This window comes from Coturnix japonica, unplaced genomic scaffold, assembly GCF_054131305.1.
Source record: "Coturnix japonica strain WE unplaced genomic scaffold, WE-NBRP24 Scf060, whole genome shotgun sequence".
Classification (NCBI taxonomy): Eukaryota; Metazoa; Chordata; class Aves; order Galliformes; family Phasianidae; genus Coturnix; species Coturnix japonica.
Window position 1 is genome coordinate 34,227 of NW_028188963.1, and position 23,199 is coordinate 57,425.

General features: G+C 50.6%; 1 protein-coding gene across 14 annotated transcripts; it reads right to left on the reverse strand.

Annotated features, from left to right (window-relative positions):
- Positions 1-718: 718 nt before the first annotated feature.
- LOC146751920 (HAUS augmin-like complex subunit 5) lies at positions 719-21,693 on the reverse strand. Of its 14 annotated transcripts, none has more exons than XM_085533387.1 (13): positions 21,575-21,693; positions 19,071-19,095; positions 17,417-17,525; positions 10,741-10,879; positions 10,452-10,533; positions 10,191-10,264; positions 9,638-9,689; positions 8,936-9,027; positions 8,228-8,291; positions 7,099-7,214; positions 6,564-6,723; positions 2,276-2,356; positions 744-910 (listed from the first exon to the last, which is right to left on the reverse strand). In XM_085533387.1, the coding sequence occupies exons 2-13, from the start codon at positions 19,083-19,085 to the stop codon at positions 779-781; spliced, it is 1,116 nt and encodes a 371-aa protein (XP_085389513.1). In that variant the 5' UTR covers positions 19,086-19,095; positions 21,575-21,693; the 3' UTR covers positions 744-778. The 14 variants fall into 14 exon arrangements, 10 of the variants coding, with proteins under 10 accessions (XP_085389515.1, XP_085389507.1, XP_085389516.1 ...); XM_085533384.1 differs by having other exon boundaries at positions 10,741-10,947; XM_085533388.1 differs by having other exon boundaries at positions 745-910; positions 10,452-10,515.
- Between the last annotated feature and the right edge of the window lie 1,506 nt (positions 21,694-23,199).

Below are 23,199 nucleotides of genomic sequence, written 5' to 3' on the forward strand. Positions count from 1 at the left end.
CATAGATCCTATAGGACCCCATAGAAACCCTATAAACCCCATAGATCCTATAGGACCCCATACAAACCCTATACACCCCATAGATCCTATAGGACCCCATACAAACCCTATACACCCCATAGATCCTATAGGACCCCATAGAAACCCTATAAACCCCATAGATCCTATAAGACCCCATAGAAACCCTATAAACCCCATAGATCCTATAAACCCCATAGATCCTATAGGACCCCATAAAAACCCTATAAACCCCATAGATCCTATAAGACCCCATAAAAACCCCATAGATCCTATAAGCCCCACAGATCCTATAGGACCCCATACAAACCCTATAAACCCCATAGATCCTATAGGACCCCATACAAACCCTATACACCCCATAGATCCTATAAGACCCCATAGAAACCCTATAAACCCCATAGATCCTATAGGACCCCATACAAACCCTATAAACCCCATAGATCCTATAGGACCCCATAAAAACCCTAAAAAACCCCATGGATCCTATAAGACCCCATAAAAACCCTATAAAACCCCATAGATCCTATAAGACCCCATAGATCCTATAGGACCCCACAGAAACCCCATAGATACTATAAACCCCATAGATCCTATAAACCCCATAAAAACCCTATAAACCCCCATAGATCTTATAAGACCCCATAAAAACCCTATAAACCCCCATAGATCCTATAGGACTCCATAGAAACCCCATAGATCCTATAAGACCCCATAGAAACCCCATAGATCCTATAAGACCCCATAGATCCTATAGGACTCACCCCGGGGTGGGGGGGGGCGCTGTGGGTGGTCCCAGTGCTGCCATTGCTCCCAATGCCCCCCCCAAGCTCCGCCCCTTTTCCTCAACAGCCAATGGGAGAGCAGCAATGGCGGCTGCTGCGGCACGGATCTGGAATGAAGGGGGGGGGTAATAGGGTTTAATGGGGGGGGGGCTTTATAATGGGGTCCTATGGGGGTTTATAATGGGGTCCTATGGGGCTATATGGGGGTCTTGGGGTCTATATGGGGGTCCTTGGGGGGGTTTATGGGGGTCCTGGGGGGGATTTGGGGTCCATATAGGGGTCCTAAGGGGGGTTTATGGGGGTCTTGGGGTCTATATGGGGGTCCTGGGGGGGATTTGGGGTCTATATGAGGGTCCTGGGGGGGATTTGGGGTCTATATGGGGGTCCTGGGGGGGATTTGGGGTCTATATGGGGGTCCTGGGGGGGATTTGGGGTCCATATAGGGGTCCTAAGGGGGGGTTATGGGGGTCTTGGGGTCTATATGGGGGTCCTGGGGGGGCTTTGGGGGTCCTGGGGGGGATTTGAGGCCATATAGGGGTCCTAAGGGGGGGTTATGGGGGTCTTGGGGGGTTTATGGGGGTCTTTGGGGGGGGCTTTGGGGGTCCTGGGGGGATTTGGGGTCCATATAGGGGTCCTAAGGGGATTTATGGGGGTCTTGGGGTCTATATGGGGGTCCTGGGGGGGCTTTGGGGTCCTGGGGGTTTCTATGGGGGTCTCTATATGGGTGGTCTCTATATGGGGGGTCTCTATATGGGGGTCTCTATATGGGGGGTCTCCATATGAGGGGTCTCCATATGGGGGGTCTCTATATGGGGGGGTCTCTATATGGGGGGGGGTCTCTATATGGGGGGTCTCTATATGGGGGGTCTCTATATGGGGGTCTCTATATGGGGGGTCTCTATATGGGGGGTCTCTATATGGGGGTCTCTATATGGGGGTTCTCTATATGGGGGGGGGTCTCTATATGGGGGGTCTCTATATGGGGGTCTCTATATGGGGGTCTCTATATGGGGGGGTCTCTATATGGGGGTCTCTATATGGGGGGGGTCTCTATACGGGGGGTCTCTATATGGGGGGGTCTCTATATGGGGGTCTCTATATGGGGTGGTCTCTATATGGGGGGTCTCTATATGGGGGGTCTCTATATGGGGGGGTCTATATGGGGGGTCTATATGAGGGGGGTCTATATGAGGGGGGTCTCTATATGGGGGTCTCTATATGGAGTGTCCATATATGGGGGGGGTCTCTATATGGGGGGTCTCTATATGGGGTTGTCTCTATATGGGGGGTCTCTATATGGGGGGTCTCTATATGGGAGTGGTCCATATATGGGGGGGTCTCTATATGGGGGTGGTCCATATATGGGAGGGGTCTCTATATGGGGGGGGTCTCTATATGGGGGGTCTCTATATGGGGGTCTCTATATATGGGGTCTCTATATGGGGGGGGTCCATATATGGGGGGGGTCTCACCCTGTCCTGTCCCTTTAAGATCCTCTCGCTGCTGGTTCCATTGTTCCCAATGAGGATCCTCAGGTTTCGCTGTTGCTTCAGCTGCACCAAAATCCACCTTTTTAACCCCAAAATCAACAGCCCCCCCCCAATAAAGAAACAACCCCCCCCAGGTCCATAGACCCCCATAAACCCCCCCAGGACCCCCCATAAACCCCATTAGAAGCCCCAAAAACCCCCTTAGGACCCCCATAAACCCCCTTAGACCCCAACCCCCACCATATAGACCCCATATCCCCCCCCATAGATCCCCATAAAACCCCCATAGCCCCCCCAGGACCCCCATAGGAACCCCATATACCCCCCCCACCCCATAGACCCCCATAGCCCCCCCCCAGGACCCCCATAAACCTCCTTAGACCCCAACCCCCCCCCATAAAGACCCCATATTCCCCCCCACCATAACCCCCATAGCCCCCCATAACCCCATAGCCCCCCCCCCCCAAATTAACCCCCCCCCCCAGGACCCCCATAAACCCCCTTGGACCCCACAACCCCCCCCATAGCCCCCCATATCTCCCCCCCATAGACCCCCATAAACCCCCCCCATCCCCCATAGGAAACCCATATCCCCCCCCAGGACCCCCATAAACCCCCCCAGGACCCCCATAACCCCATATCCCCCCCCACAGACCCCCATAAACCCCCCCATCCCCCATAGACCCCCATATCCCACCCCCAGGACCCCCATAAGTCCCCATTAAGACCCCCAACTCATAAAGAACCCCATAACCCCTCTTAAGACCCCCATAAACCCCCATAAAGACCCCATATACCCCCCCAGGACCCCATAAACCCCCTTGGACCCCACAACCCCCCCCCATAACCCCATATCCCCCCTTATAGACCCCCATAAACCCCCCCCCCCCCTTAGACCCCCATAGGACCTCCAAAACCCCCCTTAAGACCCTCATAACCCCCCCCCAGGACCCCCATAAGTCCCCATTAAGACCCCCAACCCATAAAGACCCCCATAGACCCCCATAAGCCACCCCCCCCCATATAGACCCCCATATCCCCCCCCAGGACCCCCATAAAACCCCTTGGACCCCAACCCCCCCCCCATAAAGACCCCCATAGGAACCCCATATACCCCCCCCAGGACCCCCCAGCCCCCCCATAACCCCATAGCCGCCCCATAACCCCGTAACCCCCCTTAAGACCCCCATAAACCCCCTCAGGACCCCCATAAAGACCCCATATCCCCCCCATAACCCCATATCCCCCCCATAGACCCCATATCCCCCCCCATAACCGCATATCCCCCCCATATAGACCCCATATCCCCCCCCATAACCCCATATCCCCCCCCATAACCCCATATCCTCCCCATAACCCCCATAGTCCCCCCCCAGCCCCATAGATCCCCATATCCCCCCCAGGACCCCCATAAACCCCCCCCCCCACCCCATAGACCCCCATATCCCCCCCCAGGACCCCCATAACCCCCCTTGGACCCCATACCCCCCCCATAAAGACCCCATATTCCCCCCCCATAACCCCCCCAAACTAACCCCCCCCCATAGACCCCCATAACCCTCCTTAAGACCCCCATAAACCCCCCCAGGACCCCCATAGGAGCCCCATATTCCCCCCCATAACCCCATATCCCCCCCCAGGACCCCCATAAACCCCCCCCCACCCCCATAGGACCCCTATAACCCCCCTTAAGACCCCCATAAACCCCCTCAGGACCCCCATAAACCCCCTTGGACTCCAACCTCCCCCATATAGACCCCATAGCCCCCCCCATAACCCCATATCCCCCCCCATAGACCCCATATTCCCCCCCCATAGATCCCCATAGGACCCACATATCACCCCCCCAGGACCCCCCAGCCCCCCATAACCCCATATCCCTCCCCATAACACCTCTTAAGACCCCCATAAACCCCCCCAGGACCCCCATAGGAGCCTTATAACCCCATATCCCCCTCCATAACCCCCTATCCCCCCCCATAACCCCCATAGCCCCCCCCCAGCCCCATAGACCCCCATAACCCCCCCTAGGGCCCCAATAAGTTCCCATTAAGACCCCCATATCCCCCCCAGGACCCCCATAAACCCCCCCCCCCCCCCCATAGACCCCCATATCCCCCCCCAGGACCCCCATAAACCCCCTTGGACCCCAACCCCCCCCCCATATAGACTCCATATCCCCCCCATAACCCCCATAAACCCCCCCAGCCCCATAGACCCCCATAAACCCCCCCCAGGACCCCCATAAGTCCCCATTAAGACCCCCAACCCATAAAGACCCCCATAGACCCCCATAAGCCACCCCCCCCCCATATAGACCCCCATATCCCCCCCCAGGACCCCCATAAAACCCCTTGGACCCCAACCCCCCCCCCCATAAAGACCCCCATAGGAACCCCATATACCCCCCCCAGGACCCCCCAGCCCCTCCATAACCCCATAGCCGCCCCATAACCCCATAAACCCCCTCAGGACCCCCATAAAGACCCCATATCCCCCCCATAGCCCCATATCCCCCCCATAACCCCATATTCCCCCCCCATAGATCCCCCATAGCCCTGCCCAGGACCCCCATAGGAACCCCATAAACCCATATCCCCCCCCCATTAACCCCATATCCCCCCCCCATTAACCCCATATCCCCCCCATCACCCCATATCCCACCCCATAATCCCATATCCCCCCATAACCCCATATCCCCCCCATAACCCCATATATCCACCCCCATAACCCCATATCCCCCCCATAACCCCATATCCCCCCTATAACCCCATATCCCCCCCATATAGACCCCATATCCCCCCCATAACCCCATATCCCCCCCATATATACCCCATATCCCCCCCCATAACCCCTAATCCCCCCCCATAACCCCATATCCCCCCATAACCCCATATCCCCCCCCATAACCCCATATCCCCCCCCCCAAATTAACCCTCCCCCCATAGACCCCCATAACCCCCCTTAAGACCCCCATAAACCCCCCCAGGACCCCCATAGGAACCCCATATCCCCCCCATAGCCCCATATCCCCCCCCATAACCCCATATCCCCCCCCATAACCCCATATCCCCCCTATAACCCCATATCCCCCCCAATATAGACCCCATATCCCCCCCATAACCTCCCATATAGACCCCATATCCCCCCTATAACCCCATATCCCCCCCCATAACCCCATATCCCCCCCATATAGACCCCATATCCCCCCCCATAACCCCATATCCCCCCATATAGACCCCATATCCCCCCCATAACCCCATATCCCCCCATATAGACCCCATATTCCCCCCCATAACCCCATATCCCCCACCATAACCCCATATCTCCCCCCATAGACCCCATATTACCCCCCCATAGATCCCCATAGGACCCCCATAGCCCCCCCCAGGACCCCCATAGAAACCCCATATCCCCCCCCCAGGACCCCCATAACCCCATATCCCCCCTTAAGACCCCCATAAACCCCCCCAGGACCCCCATAACCCCCCTTAAGACCCCCAACCCCCCACCCACATACCCCCCCCCAGGACCCCCATATCTCCCCCCCAGGACCCCCATAACCCCCCTTAGGACCCCCATATCCCACCCCCAGGACCCCCATAAGTCCCCATTATGACCCCCAACCCCTTAAGACCCCCATAAACCCCCCCAGGACCCCCATAGGAACCCCATAACCCCATATCCCCCCCCATAACCCCATATCCCCCCCATAACCCCATATTCCCCCCCATAACCCCATATCCCCCCCCCCCAAATTAACCCCTCCCCCCCCATAGACCCCCATAACCCCCCTTAAGACCCCCATAAACCCCCCCAGGACCCCCATAGGAACCCCATATCCCCCCCATAGCCCCATATCCCCCCCCATAACCCCATAGCCCCCCCCAGGACCCCCATAAACCCCCCCCCACCCCCACAGGACCTCTATAACCCCCCTTAAGACCCCCATAAACCCCCTCAGGACCCCCATAAACCCCCTTGGACTCCAACCTCCCCCATATAGACCCCATAGCCCCCCCCCATAACCCCATAGCCCCCCCCATAGACCCCATATTCCCCCCCCATATACCCCCCATAACCCCCATAGGACCCCCATATACCCCCCCCCAGGACCCCCCATAACCCCATATTCCCCCCCCATAACCCCATAACCCCCCTTAAGACCCCCATAAACCCCCCCAGGACCCCCATAGGAACCCCATAACCCCATATCCCCCCCATAACCCCATATCCCCCCCCCCATATTAACCCCCCCCCCCCCATTTACCACATGAACTCGTCCCTTCACCACCTTCCTCTTCAATTGCTCCCATTGCCGTTGTGGGGTGGGGGGGTCGTTTAATAGGGGACGCTGCCCCTTTAAGGAGCCGACCCCCCCCAAAAGAGAAGCCCGGACCCCCCCCAGAGCTGCAGCCAATAGGGGCAACCTGGGGGGACATGGGGGGGGTGGTTATGGGGCTGTTATGGGGCTGGGGGGGGCAGTTATGGGTCTATGGGGTCACTTATGGGGCTGGGGGGGGGGCACTTATGGGGCTGGGGGTGTCACTTATGGGTCTATGGGGTCACTTATGGGGCTGGGGGTGTCACTTATGGGTCTATGGGGTCACTCATGGGTCTGAGATGTCACTTATGGGTCTATGGGGTCACTTATGGGGCTGGGGGGGCAGTTATGGGTCTATGGGGTCACTTATGGGTCTATGGGGTCACTTAAGGGGCTGGGGGTGTCACTTATGGGTCTATGGGGTCACTTATGGGTCTATGTGGTCACTTATGGGGCTGGGGGTGTCACTTATGGGTCAGACCTCGTCTCCTCCCCCATCTGTTCCTGTATCTCCCGCAGTCGTTGTCTCATGTGGGGCAGCCGAGTCGCTATGGGGTGGGCCAGGGCCCAAAGCCCCCCCACTGTGTTCCAACAATCCTATTAATTAGCATTAATTAACATATTTGCATAGCTAATGAGGTCTTTGCTTTCACTACACCCTTTATTGACCCCCCCAGCCCCATAGAAGCCCTTCCAGCCCCATAACTAACCCCCATAAGGACCCTATAAATACCCCCCCAGCCCAATAACTGCCCTCCTCAGCCCCATAGATGTGGGTCTCAGCCCCACAACTGCCCCCCCAGCCCCACAACTGCCCCCGCAGCCCCATAAGTACCCCCCCCCAACCCCATAACTGCCCCTCTGGCCCCATAGATTCCCCTCAACCCCATAGATCCCACCCCAGCCCCATAAATACCCCCCCCCCCAGCCCCATAGAAGCCCTTCCAACCCCATAAGTAACCCCCATAAGAAACCTATGAATGGCTCCCCAGCCCCATAGATTCCCCCCAGCCCCATAACTGCCCCCCAGGCCCCATAGATTCCCCCCCAACCCCATAAATACCCCCCAATAGGCCCCATAGATTCCCCCCAGCCCCATAACTACCCCACCCAGCCCCATAGATCCCCCATCCAGCCCCACAGATGTGGGTCCCAGCCCCATAACTGCCCCCCTGGCCCCATAGAAGCCCCCCCAGCCCCATAGATGTGAGTCCCAGCCCCATAACTGCCCCCCAGGCCCCATAGATCCCCCCCAGCCCCATAGATTCCCCTACAACCCCATAACTACCCCATCCAGCCCCATAGATCCCCCCCAGCCCCATAGATGTGGGTCCCAGCCCCATAACTACCCTCCCCAGCCCCATAACTGCCCTCCAGCCCCATAGATCCCCCCCAGCCCCACAGATGTGGGTCCCAGCCCCATAACTACCCCACCCAGCCCCATAACTGCCCCCCAGCCCCATAGATCCCCCCCCAGCCCCATAGATGTGGGTCCCAGCCCCATAACTACCCCACCCAGCCCCATAACTGCCCCCCAGCCCCATAGATCCCCCCCCAGCCCCATAGATGTGGGTCCCAGCCCCATAGATCCCCCCCCCCCCATACCCCACCTTAATGAGGGTCTCTATGGTGGGCGGAGCTTCCTGCTCCCCATTGGGCTCAATGTCCTCACTCCTATTGGCGGATCAAAACCCAATCAGAGCCCCCCGATTAGCATAAGCCCCGCCCACAAGACCAGACCCTACCCCCATAGGTCACAGTACCGCTATAGCCCCGCCCTCTCTATTAAATCCTTGCCTTCCATTGGCTGCACCCCTATAAGCCCCGCCCCCTCATCCTGATTGGCCGCAATCCACAGGCCCCGCCCCCAATTGACCACGCCCCCTCAATGTCCCCGCCCCATTACCCACACTGCCTTCCTATTGGCTGCTCACCCTTAGCCCCGCCCCCCATTGACCCCGCCCCCCTTTGTCTCCACCCTGCCTTCCCATTGGCTGCTCACCCATTGGCCCCGCCCCCTCAACGACCCCATTTCCTTTGGCCCCGCCCCCTTTCCACCCTGCCTTCCCATTGGCTGTTCACCCCTAAGCCCCGCCCACTCAATGACCTCGCCCCCCATTAACCCCGCCCCCTTTCTACCATGCCTTCCCATTGGCTGCTCACCCCTTGGCCCCACCCCTTTCCCTCTGACCACGCCCCCAGTCTAACCCCTGCCTCCTGATTGGCCCATCCCACTTTAGCCCCGCCCCTTTTCCTCTGGCCCCGCCCCCTGGCTGACCCCAGCCCCCTGATTGGCTGATCCCTGTGACCACGCCCACCTGGGCGGGGCCTGCAGCTCCCGGATGGATTCCTTGATCATGTGACTCAGAGCCCACAGCACAGAGCGCGGGGAATGGCGGCCAAGGAGCTCCTGGACAGGAAGTGACGTCATCAGAACAGGAAGTGACGTCATGGAGACAGGAAGTGACGTCATGGAGGCAGGAAGTGATGTCATGGAATGTAATGGAGGCAGGAAGTGACGTCACCAAGACAGGAAGTGATGACATAGTCAGGAAGTGACATCATCCAGACAGGAAGTGACATCACGGAGGCAAGAAGTGACGTCAGAGGCAGGAAGTGATGTAATGGAGACAGGAAGTGACATCATGGAGACAGGAAGTGATGTCATGGAGACAGGAAGTGATGTTATGGAGACAGGAAGTGACTTCATGGAGATGGGAAGTAACGTGACGGAGGCAGGAAGTGATGTCATAGACAAGAAGTGACGTCAGACAGGAAGTGATGTCAGGAGGCAAGAAGTGATGTCATAGGAGCAGGAAGTGACGTCATGATGACAGGAAGTGTTATGGAGGTAGGAAGTGACACCATCAATACAGGAAGTGATGTCATAGAGACAGGAAGTGATATAATGGAGACAGGAAGTGACGTCATCGAGGCAGGAAGTGATGTCATGGCAAGAGGAAGTGATGTCATGTGGACAGGAAGTGACGTCACAAGTGGGACAGGAAGTGAGGTCATACCTGAGCCGCCTGCAGCCATTGGTGGTTGGATGCCGCCATCAGCCGCTGCTTCCTGTGGGTAATTAATGACAATTAACATGATATAACTAATTAATATAAATAATTAACATGATAATTAGCATTAATTAACTCTTAATCAAGTCTCCATTCTTAGCTCATCAAATCTTAATCCTTAATTAATCCTTAATTAGTAAAGATTAATTAGAATTAGTTAAAATTACTTAATTTTAATTATTTAATTAAATTAAATAAAGCTAAATTTATTATTTATTATTATTTTAATAATATTTATTGTTTTTTAATTTATTTTATTATTAAATCAAATATTACTAAGTTAAACATTAAATTAAATATTATTAAATTAAAATTAATTAATTAAAATTCATCCTTAATTAGTGAGAGAACAGATTGTTAACCAGAAACGCACCAAGAACACTCTAATTAATCATTAATTAAAAGAAAATAATAACTAATTAGCATATGATTAGTTAATGATGTAAATGAGGCACATAATTAGCAATGGATGATTGACAGGTGAGGGGGCGGGGCTTACTCCGGAAGTGGGCGTGGCTTCGTCATTTCCATCATGGCTTCCTCCCGCATCCGGCAGAGGGTGCGAGTCGCTGCCTGGAGGGGGCGGGGCCACAGCGTCAGCCAATAGGAAGCCAGGACTAGTCCTGGGGGCGGGGCTACCCACTGATTGACATTGAAGCTGACAGCCAATAGGAAGGCAGGCTTAGCCATGGGGGCGGGGCTACCCATTGATTGACATCAAAGCCAACAGCCAATAGGAAGCCAGGCCCCTCCCACTCACCAGCACTTCCGGTTCTGTTCCCATGGCGACAGCCGCCTCCAGCTCTGGCTCCGCCTCCAGCGGCCTGCAGCCAATCAGAGCCCTGCATTTAGAAACCACGCTCACCCCCGGCCTGCAGCCAATCAGAGCCCTGCATTAAACCACACCCACCCCCGGCCTGCAGCCAATCAGAGCCCTGCATTTAGAAACCACGCCCACCCCCGGCCTGCAGCCAATCAGAGCCCTGCATTTAGAAGCCACGCCCACCCCGGAAGTCCCGCCCCCCCGCAAACAGGAAGTTCCGGCTTACCCCGGAAGTGGGGGCGGGACAGGAAGTGCCGCCTTCAGCTGCTTCCTTTGACTGTCAGCTGCCTCAGCCAATAGGAGCAGTCGATGCACTCGGTTAAGCCCCGCCCCCCGGCGCTGTAGCCCCGCCCCCAACTCGGCCTCTGTGGGAAAAGGGGCGGAGCCAAATGAGCCCATCCAAAATGGCCGCCACAAGGAGCCCAAAATGGCACTAAATCACCCCAAAATGAACCAAAATGACCCTAAATCATCCCAAAATGAACCAAAATGACCCTAAATCATACCAAATAACCCCACATGACCCCAAAACGGCCCCAAATAACCCCAAAATGGCCCCAAACAACCCCAAAATGGCCCCAAATAACCCCAAAATGGCCCCAAACAACCCTAGAATGAACCAAAATGACCCTAAATCACCCCAAAATGAACCAAAATGACCCTAAATCACCCCAAAATGACCCTAAATCACCCCAAATAACCCCACATGACCCCAAAATGGCCCCAAACAACCCTAAAATGAACCAAAATGACCCTAAATTACCCCAAAATGACCCCAAATAACCCCAAAATGACCCAAAATGAGACCCAAATGACCCCAAAATGACCCAAAATGACCCCAAAATGAACCGAAATCACCCAAATTTACCCCAAAATGTCCTCCCAAAAGCCCCCTAAAATACCCCAAATCCCCTCCAAATGCCCCCAAATCCCCCCATTTTACCCTAAAATGCCCCATTTTACCCTCCATTTTACCCCTAAATCCCCCCATTTTACCCTAAATTCCCCTATTTTACCCCCAAAATCCCTCCAATTTACCCCCAAATCCCCCCATTTTACCCCAAAACAACCCAAATCCACCCATTTTACCCCAAAATCCCCCCATTTGACCCCAAATCCCCCCATTTTACCCCAAAATAACCCCAAATCCCCCATTTTACCCCAAAATCCCCACATTTGACCCCAAATCCCCCCCAATTTACCCCAAAATGCCCCATTTTACCCCAAATCCCCCCTAAATCCCCTCAAATCCCCCCATTTTACCCCAATTTACCCCAAATTTCCCCCCAATTTACCCCCAAACCCCACAATTTGCCCCATTTTACCCCCAATTTACCCCCACTCCCCCCCATTTAACCCCAAATGCCCCCAATTTACCCCAAAATGCCCCATTTGACCCCAAAATGACCCAAATCCCCCCATTTTACCCTAAATCCCCCCCAATTCCCCCTAAATCCCCCCAATTTACCACCAAAATCCCCCCAATTTACCCCAAAATGCCCCATTTGACCCCAAAACGACCCAAATCCCCCCATTTTACCCCAAATCCCCACATTTTACCCCAAAATATCTCATTTGACCCCCAAATCCCACCAATTTACCCCAAAATCCCCACATTTGACCCCAAAACAACCCAAATCCCCCCATTTTACCCTAAATCCCCCCAAATTCCCCCTAAATCCCCCCAATTTACCCCAAATCCCCTATTTTACCCCAAAATGCCCCATTTGACCCCAAAACGACCCAAATCCCCCCATTTTACCCCCAAATCCCCCCAATTTACCCCAAATCCCCCCAATTTACCCCAAATCCCCCCATTTTACCCCAAAATGCCCCATTTGACCCCGAAACGACCCAAATCCCCCAATTTTTCCCTAAATCCCCCCCAATCCCCCCTAAATCCCCCCATTTTACCCCAAAATGCCCCATTTGATCCCAAAACGACCCAAATCCCCCCATTTTACCCCCAAATCCCCCCATTTTACCCTAAATTCCCCTATTTTACCCCCAAAATCCCTCCAATTTACCCCCAAATCCTCCCATTTTACCCCGAAACAACCCAAATCCCCCCATTTTACCCTAAATCCCCCCCAATTCCCCCTAAATCCCCCCATTTTACCCCAAAATGCCCCATTTGACCCCAAAACGACCCAAATCCCCCCATTTTACCCCCAAATCCCCACATTTTACCCCAAAATGTCTCATTTGACCCCCAAATCCCCCCAATTTACCCCAAAATCCCCACATTTGACCCCAAAATGCTCCAAATCCCCCCATTTTACCCCAAAATCCCCCCATTTGATCCCAAAATGCCCCATTTTACCCTAAATCCCCCCATTTTACCCCAAATCCCCCCTAAATCCCCTCAAATCCCCCCATTTTACCTCAAAATCCCCCCAAATTACCCCTAAATCCCCCCATTTTACCCCAAAATGCCCCAAATCCCCCCATTTTACCCTAAATCCCCCCCAATTCCCCCTAAATCCCCCCAATTTACCCCAAATTTCCCCCATTTACCCCAAATCCCCCCAAATTACCCCAAATCCCCCCATTTTACCCCAAAATGCCCCAAATCTTCCCATTTTACCCCAAAATGTCTCATTTGACCCCCAAATCCCCCCCAATTTACCCCAAAATCCCCACATTTGAGCCCAAAACAACCCAAATCCCCCCATTTTACCCTAAATCCCCCCCAATTCCCCCTAAATCCCCCCAATTTACCCCAAATCCCCCCATTTTACCCCAAAATGCCCCATTTGATCCCAAAACGACCCAAATCCCCCCATTTTACCCCCAAATCCCCCCATTTTACCCTAAATTCCCCACATTTTACCCCAAAATGTCTCATTTGACCCCCAAATCCCCCCAATTTACCCCAAAAGCCCCACATTTGACCCCAAAAAGACCCAAATCCCCCCATTTTACCCTAAATCCCCCCAAATTACCCCTAAATCCCCCCATTTTACCCCAAAATGCCCCAAATCCCCCCATTTTACCCTAAATCCCCCCCAATTCCCCCTAAATCCCCCCAATTTACCCCAAATTTCCCCCATTTACCCCAAATCCCCCCAAATTACCCCAAATCCCCCCAATTTACCCCAAATCCCCCTAAATCCCCCAAATCCCCCCATTTGACCCCCAAATCCCCCAATTTACCCCAAATCCCTTCATTTTACCCCAAAATCCCCCCATTTGACCCCAAAACGACCCAAATCCCCCCATTTTACCCTAAATCCCCCCCCAATTCCCCCTAAATCCCCCCAATTTACCCCAAATCCCCCTAAATCCCCTAAATCCCCCCAATTTACCCCAAATCCCCCCATTTTACCCCAAAATGCCCCATTTGACCCCAAAACGACCCAAATCCCCCCATTTTACACCCAAATCCCCACATTTTACCCCAAAATGTCTCATTTGACCCCCAAATCCCACCAATTTACCCCAAAATCCCCACATTTGACCCCAAAACAACCCAAATCCCCCCATTTTACCCTAAATCCCCCCAAATTACCCCTAAATCCCCCCAATTTACCCCAAATCCCCTATTTTACCCCAAAATGCCCCATTTGACCCCAAAACGACCCAAATCCCCCCATTTTACACCCAAATCCCCACATTTTACCCCAAAATGTCTCATTTGACCCCCAAATCCCACCAATTTACCCCAAAATCCCCACATTTGAGCCCAAAACAACCCAAATCCCCCCATTTTACCCTAAATCCCCCCCAATTCCCCCTAAATCCCCCCAATTTACCCCAAATCCCCCCATTTTACCCCAAAATGCCCCATTTGATCCCAAAACGACCCAAATCCCCCCATTTTACCCCCAAATCCCCCCATTTTACCCTAAATTCCCCACATTTTACCCCAAAATGTCTCATTTGACCCCCAAATCCCCCCAATTTACCCCAAAAGCCCCACATTTGACCCCAAAAAGACCCAAATCCCCCCATTTTACCCTAAATCCCCCCAAATTACCCCTAAATCCCCCCATTTTACCCCAAAATGCCCCAAATCCCCCCATTTTACCCTAAATCCCCCCCAATTCCCCCTAAATCCCCCCAATTTACCCCAAATTTCCCCCATTTACCCCAAATCCCCCCAAATTACCCCAAATCCCCCCAATTTACCCCAAATCCCCCTAAATCCCCCAAATCCCCCCATTTGACCCCCAAATCCCCCAATTTACCCCAAATCCCTTCATTTTACCCCAAAATCCCCCCATTTGACCCCAAAACGACCCAAATCCCCCCATTTTACCCTAAATCCCCCCCCAATTCCCCCTAAATCCCCCCAATTTACCCCAAATCCCCCTAAATCCCCTAAATCCCCCCAATTTACCCCAAATCCCCCCATTTTACCCCAAAATGCCCCATTTGACCCCAAAACGACCCAAATCCCCCCATTTTACACCCAAATCCCCACATTTTACCCCAAAATGTCTCATTTGACCCCCAAATCCCACCAATTTACCCCAAAATCCCCACATTTGACCCCAAAACAACCCAAATCCCCCCATTTTACCCTAAATCCCCCCAAATTACCCCTAAATCCCCCCAATTTACCCCAAATCCCCTATTTTACCCCAAAATGCCCCATTTGACCCCAAAACGACCCAAATCCCCCCATTTTACACCCAAATCCCCACATTTTACCCCAAAATGTCTCATTTGACCCCCAAATCCCACCAATTTACCCCAAAATCCCCACATTTGACCCCAAAACAACCCAAATCCCCCCATTTTACCCTAAATCCCCCCAAATTCCCCCTAAATCCCCCCAATTTACCCCAAATCCCCTATTTTACCCCAAAATGCCCCATTTGACCCCAAAACGACCCAAATCCCCCCATTTTACCCTAAATCCCCCCCAATTCCCCCTAAATCCCCCCAATTTACCCCAAAATCCCCACATTTTACCCCAAAACGACCCAAATCCCCCCATTTTACCCTAAATCCCCCCAAATTACCCCAAATCCCCCCATTTTACCCCAAAATGCCCCAAATCCCCCCATTTGACCCCAAATCCCCCCCAATTTACCCCAAAATGCCCCATTTTACCCCAAATCCCCCCTAAATCCCCTCAAATCTCCCCATTTTACCTCAAAATCCCCCCAAATTACCGCAAATCCCCCCATTTTACCCCAAAACAACCCAAATCCCCCCATTTTACCCTAAATCCCCCCAAATTACCTCAAATCCCCCCATTTTACCCCAAATCCCCCCATTTTACCCCAAAATGCCCCATTTGACCCCAAAACGACCCAAATCCCCCCATTTTACCTCAAATCCCCCCTCAATCCCCTCAAATCCCCCCATTTTACCCCAAAATGCCCCAATCTCCCCCCTATTTGCCCCCAAATCCCCCTAAGTCCCCCAAATCCACCCCAAATCCACCCCCAAAATGCCCCATTTGACCCCAAATTGCCCTAAATCCCCATATTTTACCCCAAATCCCCTATATCCGTACCCAGGCTCAGTGCCTGTTGCTGTGCCCCCCCCAGCAAATCCCAATAAATCCCCCCCAAAATGCCCCATTTGACCCCAAATCCCCCCATTTGACCCCAAAAACCTCAATTTTACCCCAATTTGCCCTAAATCCCCATATTTTATCCCAAATCCCCTATATCTGTACCCAGTCTCAGTGCCTGTTGCTGTGCCCCCCCCAGAATCCCTAAATCCCCTAAATCCCCCCAAATCCCCCCCAAATGGACCCCAAAATCACCCCATTTGACCCCAAAATGCCCCATTTTACCCTCCAATTAACCCTAATTCCCCCCAATTTGCCCTAAATCCCCTTATTTTACCCCAAATCCCATTAATCCATACCCAGCCTTAGTGCCTGTTGCTGTGCCCCCCCCAGCAAATCCCCATAAATCCCCCCCAAAATGCCCCATTTGACCCCAAAATGCCCCATTTGACCCCAAAATGTCCTATTTTACCCCAATTTGCCCTAAATCCCCATATTTTCCCCCAAATCCCCTATATCCTCACCCAGTCTCAGTGCCTGTTGCTGTGCCCCCCCCAGAATCCCTAAATCCCCCTAAATCCCCCCAAAATCCCCCCCAAATGGACCCCAAAATCCCCCCATTTGACCCCAAAATGCCCCATTTGACCCCAAAATGCCCCATTTTACCCCAAAATGCCCCATTTGACCCCAATTTGCCCTAAATCCTCATATTTTACCCCAAATCCCCTATATCCGTACCCAGCCTCAGTGCCTGTTGCTGTGCCCCCCCAGCAAATCCCCCTAAATCCCCCCCAAATTCCCCCATTTGACCCCAAAAAACTCAATTTTACCCCAATTTGCCCTAAATCCCCATATTTTACCCCAAATCCCCTATATCCGTACCCAGCCTTAGTGCCTGTTGCTGGCCCCCCCCCAGCAAATCTCCATAAATCCCCCCCAAGTGAATCCCAAAATGCCCCATTTTACCCCAAAATGACCCCAAATCCCCTCCATTTTACCCCAAAATCCCCCCACTTTACCCCAAAATCCCCCCATTTTACCCCGAAACAACCCAAATCCCCCCATTTTACCCCAAATCCCCCCATTTTACCCTGAAACAACCCAAATCCCCCCATTTTACCCCCAAATCCCCCCATTTTACCCCAAATCCCCCCTAAACCCCCTCAAATCCCCCCATTTGACCTCAAAAAACTCAATTTGACCCCAATTTGCCCTAAATCCCCTTATTTTACCCCAAACCCCATTAATCCTTACCCAGCCTCAGTGCCTGTTGCTGTCCCCCCCCAGCAAATCCCCCTAAATCCCCCAAATCCACCCCCCAAAATCCCCCCAATTTGCCCCCAAAATGCCTCATTTGACCCCAAAATGCCCTATTTTAACCCAAATTTGCCCTAAATCCCCTTATTTTACCCCAAATCCCCTATATCTGTACCCAGTCTCAGTGCCTGTTGCTGTGCCCCCCCCAGCAGCTGGTGCAGCTCCTCCATGTTCCGTCTGAGCAGCGGCAGCTCCCGAAGCACCGGGGGGGGGGAACGGGGAGCCTAAAATTGGGGCAAAATCAGCATAAATTGGGCAAAAAGGTGAAGTAATGGGAACAAAACAGGCCAAAATGAGCCAAAACACCCCAAAATTACCTCAAAATGACCCAAATCACCCCAAAATGACCCAAATCACCCCTAAAATGGCCTAAAACTCCCCAAAATGAGCCCAAAACACCCCAAAATGGTCCTAAGTGACCCCAAAACACCCCAAAATGACCCAAATCAGCCCAAAATAACCCGAAATCAACCCAAAATGGCCCCCAAATGACCCAAATCAACACCAAAATGACCTGAATCAGCCCCAAAATGGCCCAAAACAGCTCAAAATGGCCCAAATCACCCCTAAAATGACCCAAATCAACCCAAAATGGCCCTAAAATGAGCACAATACACCCCAAAATGACCCAAATCACCCCTAAAATGATCCAAATCAGCCCAAAATAACCCGAAATTAACCCAAAATGACCCCAAAACCGACCCAAAACACCCCCAAAGCACCCCAAAAATGACCCAATTCACCCCAAAATGACCCAAATCACCCCTAAAATGATCCAAATCAGCCCAAAATAACCCGAAATTTACCCAAAATGGCCCCTAAATGACCCCAAAACCGACCCAAAACACCCCCAAATCACCCCAGAAATGACCCAATTCACCCCAAAATGACCCAAATCAGCTCTAAAATGATCCAAATCAGCCCAAAATAACCTGAAATTAACCCAAAATGGCCCCCAAATGACCCAAATCAACCCAAAATGGGCCTAAAACGACCCCAAAATAGCCCCAAATTACTCCAAAATGACCCAGAATGAGCCAAAATAGCCCGAAACCACCCCAAATCAACCCAAAATGGGCCAAAAATGACCCCAAATCACCTCCAAAATGGCCCAAATCAGCCCAAAAATGACCCAGTTCACCCCAAAATGACCCAAATCATCCCTAAAATGAGCCCAAATTAACCCAAAATGGGCCTAAAATGACCCCAAATTACCCCTAAAATGGCCCAAATGACCCAGAAAATAACCCAAATTGGCCCCAAATAACCCCAAAATTAGCCCAAAACAGCCCAAAACGCCTCCAGAATGAGCCAAAATACCCGAAATTACCCCAAAATGAGCCAAAATCAACCCAAAATGGGGCTAAAATGACCCAAAAATCACCCAAATCAGCCCAAAATGACCCCAAAATAGCCCCAAATTACCCCAAAATTACCCAGAATGAGCCAAAATACCCCAAATTACCCCAAAATGAGCCAAAATCAACCCAAAATGGCCCTAAAATTACCCCAAAATCACCCCCAAAATGACCCAAAACACCTTAAAATGACCCCAAAATGAACCATAACACCCCAAAATCAGCCCAAATCAACCCAAAATGACCCAATTCACCCCAAAATGACCCAAATCAACCCTAAAATGACCCAAATCAACCCTAAAATGACCCAAATCAGCCCAAAATTGGACAAAAATCAACCCAAATTAAACCCAAAAGACCCAAAATCGCATGAAATGAGCCCAAAATTCACCCCCTCCCCCCCCCACTCACCTTCACCTGCTCCATGTGGTGGAACCTGAAAGAAAGAAAATGGGGTAATTTTAAGAGATTTTGGTCAATTTGGGGGAAAAAATGGGTATTTTTTGTCAAACTTGAGCTAAAATTGGGGTAAATTTGGAGGATTTTGGTCAAATTTGGGTCTAAATAGGGACAAATTTAGGGCATTTTGGTTAAAAATGAGGTAAATGTGGGGGGTTTTGGTCAAATTTGGGGCTGAATTTGGGGTAAATTTAGGGGATTTTGGTTAAAAATGGGGTTAAATATGGGGTAATATTGGGGTAAATTTGGGGGATTTTGGTCAAATTTAGGAGATTTGAGTTAAAAATGGGGTAAATTCAGGTGATTTTGGTCAAGTTTGAGGCTAAAATTGGTGTAAATTCAGGAGATTTTGGTTAAAAATGGGGTTTTAATTAAGGTAAAATCTGGATAAATTTAGGAGATTTTGGTCAAATTTGGGGCAAATTTGGGGGATTTTGGTTAAAAATGGGATAAATTTGGGGGATTTTGGTCAAATTTGGGTTAAAAATTAGGGCAAACTTTGGCTATTTTGATAGATTAAAAATAGGGCAAATTTTGGGGTAAATCTGAAGGATTTTAGTCAAATTTGAAGTTAAAATTGGGTAAATTTGGGGTATTTTAAAACATTAAAAATGAGGCAAATTTGGGGTAAATTTGGAGGATTTTGGTCAAATTTGGGTCTAAATAGGGACGAATTTCGGGCATTTTGGTTAAAAATGAGGTAAATGTGGGGGGTTTTGGTCAAATTTGGGGCTGAATTTGGGGTAAATTTAGGGGATTTTGGTTAAAAATGGGGTTAAATATGGGGTAATATTGGCTTAAATTTGGGGGATTTTGGTCAAATTTAGGAGATTTGAGTTAAAAATGGGGTAAATTCAGGTGATTTTGGTCAAGTTTGAGGCTAAAATTGGTGTAAATTCAGGAGATTTTGGTTAAAAATGGGGTTTTAATTAAGGTAAAATCTGGATAAATTCAGGAGATTTTGGTCAAATTTGGGCAAGTTTGGGGGATTTTGGTTAAAAATGGGATAAATTTGGGGGATTTTGGTCAAATTTAGGTTAAAAATTAGGGCAAATTTTGGCTATTTTGATAGATTAAAAATAGAGTAAATTTTGGGGTAAATTTGAAGGATTTTAGTGAAATTTGAGGTTAAAATTGGGTAAATTTGGGGTATTTTAAAACATTAAAAATGAGGCAAATTTTGGGGTAAATTTGGAGGATTTTGGTCAAATTTGGGTCTAAATAGGGACGAATTTCGGGCATTTTGGTTAAAAATGAGGTAAATGTGGGGGGTTTTGGTCAAATTTGGGGCTGAATTTGGGGTAAATTTAGGGGATTTTGGTTAAAAATGGGGTTAAATATGGGGTAATATTGGGGTAAATTTGGGGGATTTTGGCCAAATTTAGGAGATTTGAGTTAAAAATGGGGTAAATTCGGGTGATTTTGGTCAAGTTTGAGGCTAAAATTGGTGTAAATTCAGGAGATTTTGGTTAAAAATGGGGTTTTAATTAAGGTAAAATCTGCATAAATTTAGGAGATTTTGGGCAAATTTGGGGCAAATTTGGGGGATTTTGGTTAAAAATGGGATAAATTTGGGGGATTTTGGTCAAATTTGGGTTAAAAATTGGGCTAAATTCGAGCTATTTTAATAGATTTAAAATAGAGCAAATCTTGGGGTAAATTTAAGGGATTTTAGTCAAATTTGAGGTTAAAATTCGGAAAATTTGGGGTATTTTAAAACATTAAAAATGAGACAAATTTTGGGGTAAATTTGGAGGATTTTGGTCAAATTTGGGTCTAAATAGGGACGAATTTAGGGCATTTTGGTTAAAAATGAGGTAAATGTGGGGGGTTTGGGTCAAATTTGGGGCTGAATTTGGGGTAAATTTAGGGGATTTTGGTTAAAAATGGGGTTAAATATGGGGTATTATTGGCTTAAATTTGGGGGATTTGGGCCAAATTTAGGAGATTTGAGTTAAAAATGGGGTAAATTCAGGTGATTTTGGTCAAGTTTCAGGCTAAAATTGGTGTAAATTCAGGAGATTTTGGTTAAAAATGGGGTTTTAATTAGGGCAAATTTTGGCTATTTTGATAGATTAAAAATAGAGCAAATCTTGGGGTAAATTTAAGGGATTTTAGTCAAATTTGAGATTAAAATTGGGTAAATTTGAGGTATTTTAAAATATTAAAAATGAGGCAAATTTTGGGGTAAATTTGGGGGATTTTGGTCAAATTTCAGTCAAAAGTTTGGATAAATATGGGAGATTTTAGTTAAAAATGGGGTAAATTTGGAAGTTTTTGGTCAAATTTGGGTAAAATTGGGGAAAATTTGGGGGATTTTGGTTAAAAATGGGGTTAAAAATGGGGCAAAATTGGGAGATTTTGGTTAAATTTTGGCTACATTGAAACATTAAAAATGGGGCAAATTTTGGGGTAAATTTCAAGGATTTTGGTCAAATTTGGTTTATTTTTCCTACCATTTCAGGTTCCCCCGGATCTTCTCCACGTTCCTACAAGAAACAACCAATAAAAACCATTAAAAAATAAAAACCAATTAAAAAAGCCCCAATTTTCCCCTTTTTAGCCCCATTTTCCCCCTCCTCCATTTTGGGTCCCACCTCATTTTGGGTCCCCCATGTGACACAGTGCACCCCACTATTGGGTCCCCCCCATCAACTGCACCCACAGCACTTTGGTTCCCCCCAACTTTTGGTTCCCCCCCCATTTATTACCCCCCCCCTATTTATTAACACCCCCCCACCCCAACTTCAGACCCCCCCCCATTAATTGCCCCCCCCCATTTATTAAGACCCCCCACCCCAATTTCAGACCCCCCCCCATTTTACAGCCCCCCCAACTCACGTATTGACCCCCCCCACTCTGAGCCCCCCCCCACCCCACTTTGATCCCCCCCCCCAAAATATTGACCCCCCCATTTTATTGCCCACCCCCCCCATTTTATTGCCCCCCCCATATTATAGTACCCCCCATTATATTGCCCACCCCCCCATTTTATTGCCCCCCCCCATATTATGGTGCCCCCCCATTTTATTGCCCACCCCCCCATTTTATTGCCCCCCCCCCATATTATAGTGCCCCCCATTATATTGCCCACCCCTCATTTTATTGCCCCCCCCCATATTATGGTGCCCCCCCATTATATTGCCCACCCCTCATTTTATTGCCCCCCCCCATATTATGGTGCCCCCCCATTATATTGCCCACCCCTCATTTTATTGCCCCCCCCCATATTATGGTGCCCCCCCCATTATATTGCCCACCCCCCCATTATATTGCCCCCCCCCATTTTATTGCCCCCCCCATATTATAGTACCCCCCATTATATTGCCCACCCCCCCATTTTATTGCCCCCCCCCATATTATGGTGCCCCCCCATTTTATTGCCCACCCCCCCATTTTATTGCCCCCCCCCATATTATAGTGCCCCCCCATTTTATTGCCCACCCCCCCATTTTATTGCCCCCCCCCATATTATAGTGCCCCCCATTATATTGCCCACCCCTCATTTTATTGCCCCCCCCCATATTATGGTGCCCCCCATTATATTGCCCACCCATTATATTGCCCCCCCCCATATTATAGTGCCCCCCATTATATTGCCCACCCCCCATTTTATTGCCCCCCCCATATTATGGTGCCCCCCCCATTTTATTACCCACCCCCCATTTTATTGCCCCCCCCCATATTATGGTTCCCCCCCCATTATATGGCCCCCCCCCCTATTTACTGCCCCCCCCCATATTATGGTGCCCCCCCCCATTATATTGCCCCCCCCCATATTATGGTGCCCCCCCCCATTTTATTGCCCCCCCCCATATTATGGTGCCCCCCCCATTATATTGCCCACCCCCATTTTATTGCCCCCCCCCATATTATGGTGCCCCCCCATTTTATTGCCCACCCCCCCATTTTATTGCCCCCCCCCCATATTATAGTGCCCCCCATTATATTGCCCACCCCTCATTTTATTGCCCCCCCCCATATATGTGGTGCCCCCCCATTATATTGCCCACCCCTCATTTTATTGCCCCCCCCCATATTATGGTGCCCCCCCATTATATTGCCCACCCCTCATTTTATT